This window comes from Lathyrus oleraceus, chromosome 3, assembly GCF_024323335.1.
Source record: "Lathyrus oleraceus cultivar Zhongwan6 chromosome 3, CAAS_Psat_ZW6_1.0, whole genome shotgun sequence".
Classification (NCBI taxonomy): domain Eukaryota; kingdom Viridiplantae; phylum Streptophyta; class Magnoliopsida; order Fabales; family Fabaceae; genus Lathyrus; species Lathyrus oleraceus.
Genome location: NC_066581.1, coordinates 63,244,088 through 63,251,445, shown reverse-complemented (window position 1 = coordinate 63,251,445; position 7,358 = coordinate 63,244,088). Strand labels below are relative to the sequence as shown.

At 36.4% G+C, this 7,358-nt stretch overlaps 1 protein-coding gene across 1 annotated transcript; it reads left to right on the top strand.

The window, feature by feature from the left end:
- The first annotated feature begins 5,929 nt into the window (after positions 1-5,929).
- LOC127129680 (uncharacterized) lies at positions 5,930-7,036 on the top strand. Its single transcript, XM_051058822.1, has 4 exons — positions 5,930-5,940; positions 6,032-6,383; positions 6,541-6,642; positions 6,742-7,036. The coding sequence occupies exons 1-4, from the start codon at positions 5,930-5,932 to the stop codon at positions 6,742-6,744; spliced, it is 468 nt and encodes a 155-aa protein (XP_050914779.1). The 3' UTR covers positions 6,745-7,036.
- Positions 7,037-7,358: the final 322 nt, after the last annotated feature.

The following is a 7,358-nucleotide window of genomic DNA, read 5'->3' as shown; positions in this document are numbered from 1 at the left end:
ATGTTCATCTTAACCAGTGACAGGTTTTCTCTTTGACGGTATTCTATCCAGTAACTGATAGATGTAATTTCTATTTTCTCCCCTCTCAGAGTCTATCCTTGATATGTTCATCCTAACCGGTGAAGGATTTTCTCTTTGATGGTCTTCAATCCAGCATTCAATAGATGTAATTCCTACTTTTTTGTTCAGTTGGTTTATCCTTGATATGTTCATCTTAACCGATGACGGATATCCTCCTTAACAATCCCAGGCAAGTCTATCCTTGATATGTTCATCTTAACCGATGACGGATCTTCTTCCCTGTCGAGTTTATCCTTGATATGTTCATCTTAACCGATGATGGATATTCTCACTTTTGGTCTTCTGCCCAGTAACTGGTAGTTGTAAATCCTATTTTCTGCAGTTTTCCCCAACAAGGCTATTCTTACCCAGTAACCGGTAATGAATACTTCCTCATGGCGTTTTCCCAGCGAGTCATCCTTGATATGTTCATCCATACCCAGTAACATGTAGTAGATAATAGATTTGTACTCCTCCTGTGTTAAAGTTTATTTCTTCTCCAGTTGAGTTGAGTGCGTTTTTCCTTAGTGAAATCGCTTTCCCTGCATGATTCAAGTATTTCAGTTTTATCCTGACTTACTCGTATCGCCTGCAGATGTGGTTGCTCCCTGGATGAGTCTTTTCCATATTTGTGTGGTATTCCTCTAGTCCCCCAGCAGTTTTAAGTCGTAGTCTGGCCTACGCATAACCCCTTTATCCCCCAGAGTCTCTGTCTCCCTAGTGAGTCTTCGTTACGGAATGCATTATACTCCTGCAGACTTTCGGTCTCTGATTTCTTTTCCTTTGTGGCAATATTTTCCCACAAAGAATTTACTTTTGCATTCATATCATATGCATCACGAGGTCTCTTAGGGACCAAAATTCGTTTCTATATGTTGTTATTTAAGCCCATTCTACTGAGTCAACATGAAGATTTTAACCTTCACCTCCTCAGTTAGAATGTCCTTAAATAGGGGTAGCTGTAAGACCCCAATTTTGACCCTAAGATCCCTCATGCAATTTCATCATAAGCATTAGCATTGGGATCATACCTTGGCATCCTCCTTACCCATCTTTCATTGGGTTTGTTTTGGTAGAGATCACCAAGCAGTATGTGATTATATCATACTTATATATTATCATTTTACTAACCAAAATACAAAAATATGTTTTTGCATTTGCCTAACTCTTTTGTAGGTAAGGCATGATCTCCATTGATCTATCAAGTTCATATCTAGGGTTTGAGACCCTCATGACAAAGAGTACAACCATGAATTGATCCAAGAATGGTTATGAGCATCATATATGAGTTCTATTTATTCCTACATGTTATATTGATCAAGTTTTCTTCAAGAGTTTGAGGGTGATTTGCCTTGGAAACCCTAGTTTGACTGGGTATCTTGAGTAACTTCTCCAACAAGATATCTCACCAATTGATCAAATTTCTCAAGGGACACTTCAAAATTCATCATCTTATGCATATATTATCTACCATGAGCCAAGAAAGTCCAAAGAATTGAAGGTTAGCAAGTTGGTTGATGGTGGTTGGCCAGATGAATTCATCTGTTCAAAACTAGGTCTCCCTAGACCATATCTCCTACAATTTTCACCATATGAAAATTATTCCAAAGGCAAAGTTACTCTAAATGAAATTACAAACAACTTTCATGTTGAGATATAGAGCTAGTTTTTCTTGGAAAATTATTTTCTATGTTGAAACATTATAGGTCATTTTGTCTAAACCCTAATTTGAAAGTAAACTTACCAAGGCCATAACATGCTCAGTTTTTATGAGATGAAAGATTTCCAAGTTGCAAAATCGAATTCAAGATGTCTACTTAAACTTTGATGTTTGGAGTAAAAGCTAATTCAACTTTTATGAGCATGTGATATGAGGTTACATTATAGGCCATTTTTGACCTATACCATTGAACAAGTGATTTTTCAGAAATTCCAAAATGCATAACTCTATCATTCCAAATCCAAATGACATGAAATTTGTGACCATTTTGAAGGTATTTGAAAGAGATACAACTTTTATGAAGACACTTTTTTTCACTTGAAGCTCACATAAAAAGTTAAGCAAGGTGGAATATTGAGATATACGGCTTAACACTTAGAAAAATTTTCAACATGTTGAAATTTCCAAACTTCCACCTCAAAATTCTCCATGTTCCAAGCTCCAAATGAATAAGTGTTGAACATCAAACTTGTTCCCCTTGATCCAACATTTCCAAAGAACCTAAGTTCATGCATTTTGGATGAGGTTTGCTAGGTCTGCACATGGCTTTAACAGGGATGCATCTTTGGAAAGAATCAAACTTCAAAACTTCTGTTCACTTTGCCTTGCCAATCAAGCTTCCATTCAGACTTCATTTGGAATCATTTCGGACCGTTTTGCATTGCATCATGGGTCTGCACATGCCCATGCACTCGTGCCATCAAGATTGCTAAAATTGGATAAAATTTGAAGTGTGCAAATATCATTCATTCATGCTATAAATACATGACCTTTGTGCTCATTTGAATCACACCTTGTGCGCCAGCTTTGCCCCCCATTGAAACCCTCACATTCTAAAGGAAAACCTGAGTAATTTCAATTTGAAATTTGAGTTTGAATCTCAACTGTTGGAGATTCAAGAACTCCAGGATCCAAAGCCTTGTAACCTTTCTAATCACTTCCTGGTAGCTTCTCAAGTGTGATCAGATCGTGTGTGGAGCAAGCAACATCAAGAACTGCATAGCATTGAAGTTAATTTTCCGAAAAATGGGGATACGACTTCAAAGCGAAGCGCGATCGCACGCTCGCAATGATGGACTGAACAGAGTCGCCACCGAACTTTATTTATTCCTAAAAAGGAAAGGGGAAATATCGATAAAACCCAAGACAAAAGAAAGGATAAGATATGGTCATCGCAACCAATATCAGGGTTCGGGAGTCGATTACGCAAGGGGAAGGTATTAGCACCCCTCACGTCCGTTGTACTCAACGGGAACCATTAGGTCAGTTGTGTGCGTTAATGTTAGTTTGGAATGTTAGGCTTTTCAGTTTATTAGGTGGGAAAGAAAGAATAGAAGATAGGAGAAATGTTTTTTGGATTTTTGACGAAGGACTAAACCTAAGTTTTTTATTAGTGGGCCTGACAAGATTTACAAATCCTGCTCCTACGTATCTCAAAAGAGAAATCAAGGCTTACGTAGTTCTGGGTAGAAAAATGTTTGTTTGTTGGTCGATTTTAGCGAAAGCTATATTGTATTAATCGACAAAAACATCGTTTTACCCAAAACAGATGAGGAGTGAACGCATACCACACATCGAACGGATTTATAAATCTACATTCGGAAAAGCGTCATTTATCTCTACTCAACAATCGTGGCCGAAACATTGTTTTGTATCTCTTAAGACAATATATCTTTCATTTATGAAAAAGGTTTTTGATTAGTCGCACGGCGGCGAGAAAAGGGTTTGATTGGTTGGATGTATTTTGAGTGATGGCGAGAACTTGGATGAGCGAGATATACATCTCGAATCCTAGCCTCAGGAGTGCATGGTATACACCATGTTCCATTTCCATATTTATTGAAAAAGTTAAGATAGGAATTAAGTATTTTGGAATTTGATTGAGAAAGGGTTTGAAGAAACCGCATTGAGAATTTTGGACGATGGCGAGAGTTAAGATTGGCGAGGCATACGTCTCGAATCTTAACCTCAGGAGTGCATGGTATACACCATGTTCCATTTCCACCTTTATTGAAAAAGTGTTAAATAAGATTTAGGTATCTTAGATTTGATTGAGAAAGGGTTTGACGAAACCACATTGTTGTAAAAATGACTTGACCTAGATCAAGTATTGATGGACGTTTGAGAAATTTGAATGAGTGTTTGAGAAGACAAAGTGGATGAATTTGGATGATGGTGAGAGCTAGGATTGGCGAGATATACATCTCGAATCCTAGTCTCAGGAGTGCGTGGTATACACCACGTTCCACTTCCATCTTTATTGAAAAGGTCTTAATTATGAATTAATATTTTTTGAATTTTTTTTTATTATGAAAAATGGCTTGACATTGGATCAAGCATTTGATGAAGTTTGAAAGAAATGGGATGGAATAGGATAGAGAAATGAGTTGATTCGTTTATTGAGAAAATACTCGACGTTGGATCGAGTCATATTTTTTGTATTTTTGAAATTGTTGATTTTATTCTTCTATTAGTAGCTAACTAAACAGTCAAACAAATAAAGAACTAAACAGTACAAAATTATTACACATCGGGGGAGTGGGGTACATTTTGTCAAATGGGGATTCAAAATAATGAAATAATTAAATCAGGCCCAAACAACAAATAATGCAAAAGTATGAGTGTAAGTGCAAGAGAACCGGCTCATTGTAAGAAAGCCCAAGAGTAAGCTATGTGAGGTTGACGGCGATGCTTGAAAAAGCAATCGACTTACAAGGGTGTGAAAAAAGGGCTCGATATTAAATCGAGAAAATATGATTTTTATAAGTTAAAAAATGGTTTCGAATGCATGATGCAATTAAAAAAAAAAACAAATCATATTATTAAACAACAATAAATAAAAAAAGAAATATGAATAATAAAGCCTAAATATAATAAGTATTTTGGAATTAAGTATTTCCATATTTATTGAAAAAGTTAAGATAGGAATTAAGTATTTTGGAATTTGATTGAGAAAGGGTTTGAAGAAACCGCATTGAGAATTTTGGACGATGGCGAGAGTTAAGATTGGCGAGGCATACGTCTCGAATCTTAACCTCAGGAGTGCATGGTATACACCATGTTCCATTTCCACCTTTATTGAAAAAGTGTTAAATAAGATTTAGGTATCTTAGATTTGATTGAGAAAGGGTTTGACGAAACCACATTGTTGTAAAAATGACTTGACCTAGATCAAGTATTGATGGACGTTTGAGAAATTTGAATGAGTGTTTGAGAAGACAAAGTGGATGAATTTGGATGATGGTGAGAGCTAGGATTGGCGAGATATACATCTCGAATCCTAGTCTCAGGAGTGCGTGGTATACACCACGTTCCACTTCCATCTTTATTGAAAAGGTCTTAATTATGAATTAATATTTTTTGAATTTTTTTTTATTATGAAAAATGGCTTGACATTGGATCAAGCATTTGATGAAGTTTGAAAGAAATGGGATGGAATAGGATAGAGAAATGAGTTGATTCGTTTATTGAGAAAATACTCGACGTTGGATCGAGTCATATTTTTTGTATTTTTGAAATTGTTGATTTTATTCTTCTATTAGTAGCTAACTAAACAGTCAAACAAATAAAGAACTAAACAGTACAAAATTATTACACATCGGGGGAGTGGGGTACATTTTGTCAAATGGGGATTCAAAATAATGAAATAATTAAATCAGGCCCAAACAACAAATAATGCAAAAGTATGAGTGTAAGTGCAAGAGAACCGGCTCATTGTAAGAAAGCCCAAGAGTAAGCTATGTGAGGTTGACGGCGATGCTTGAAAAAGCAATCGACTTACAAGGGTGTGAAAAAAGGGCTCGATATTAAATCGAGAAAATATGATTTTTATAAGTTAAAAAATGGTTTCGAATGCATGATGCAATTAAAAAAAAAAACAAATCATATTATTAAACAACAATAAATAAAAAAAGAAATATGAATAATAAAGCCTAAATATAATAAAAGAAGGAAAAACTACGCCTAGGAGTATCGAACCCACTACCCTAAAGATCTAGAAGCCACTCCCCTCCACCAGACCACTTACTAACTAACTGATATTTTAATGCTAACTTAAATGTATAAACTAATATAAATTAAAAAAAAGGATTAAAATAAAAACTAAAATAAAAGAAAACTGTTGGTCTACTGGTAATTAAACCCAGCCGCATGGCTGTTGGGTTTCTGATGGATTGGAAGCATAAAACTAATTAATAAAAAGTGCAAAGAAAAACTAAAGTATTAAATTTTTTTTAATGGTTTTTTTTTAAGTGGCTTAAATGTTATTTCTTTTTCAAAAAATGAAATAAAAGGGAAGAAAGAAAATGGTATCAACAGTAACACTCCCTCATCGCCCTCATGCTGCGAATCCTTCCTCATCGCTCTCTCTCAGAAACCCAATCGCTCACGATCGTCCCTCCATCGCTCTCTCTCGTTAAAACTCTCTCACTCAAAAGCTCACACTAGCCTAATCCTTCTTCTCTCCGTCTCACTTTCACCCATCCTCGCCCTCTTGCTCTCTAACAATTACTCCAAAAAGATTCAAGCCAAAGGAAACTCACCTTCGGTGGTGGCGACGGTGATGATGGAGCCTAAGCTTCACTATTTCGCCTCTCTCTTCCAGGTATGTACCGATTTTTGGATTTTTTCTTTTCAAAGTTCTCGCCGCTCTCTATCTATGACTAGGGTTTTTTGTTCTCCGTTTTTTCGAATCCGCCTCCCTCTCGTTCTCGAATCCCCTCACTAATTCTCTTTGCTTCCTATTTATCTCCTCTGATTAGGGTTTCAGATTGATGCTCAAAGGTTCCAAAGGAGAAAGTTTTCAGAAGCACTTTTGTCCGCTCAGAAACGAGTTATCCTGTTTGATGCTATTTTCCGGAAAGGTAATCTGTACTTAGCTTTTTCCTATCTCTTTCGTCTTAACTCCAATTTGGGTAATCTTCTGAACTTAACCGACTCAGTCATTATTTTGTTTACTGCAGTGAATTCGGAGCATTGGCTTAATTTATCATCACTAATATTTTCAGCTTCAGCTTTCTCCAATTGTTGTTCCTTGTGAACAGTTTGGTTATCACATGATTTACCTCTCTTTCTTGATGATTTTCCTAGCATTTTTGAATATTCAAGAGCTTTATCAGAAGGTTTGGCCTCCGGTTCAACGCCAGCAAGTCGATTACTTTGACCTCTTTCCTTCTCTTGGATTTATTTGACTGCACTGAAACAAATTTTTGTCCCTGCCTCTTGTAACATTGTCAAGCAAATTGCTTTGACTGTCCTTGCTTCTTTATGTGCAAACTTCAACAGGTACAGGAGGAATGGCTGCAATTGATTTGCCAAAAAATTCTTCATAAAGAGATATTTGGAGCTTGTTCAGTTCGAAAGCCTTGTCATCCGATTGCAAGAGTCTCTGACTGAACTGCGTGAGATGAATGGATGCAGTAACAAGTCTGATGCAGAAGGTGTTAAATCCGGTTCCTTGTGAAGGTATTTCAGGTTTTTTTGCGCTAAAGCTTTTGACCGAATTCGACACGGTATTGACCTCAATTTTTTTGATTATTTTACAACCCTTCTTGTCCCATTGTTCGTCTTCATGTATTTA

What these genes read in the sequence shown, in the direction of transcription:
- LOC127129680 (XM_051058822.1), top strand. An exon ending in ATTTCGCCTCTCTCTTCCAG is followed by an intron (nt 6,384 to 6,540) that starts GTATGTACCGAT and finishes TCCTCTGATTAG; the next exon opens with GGTTTCAGATTGATGCTCAA.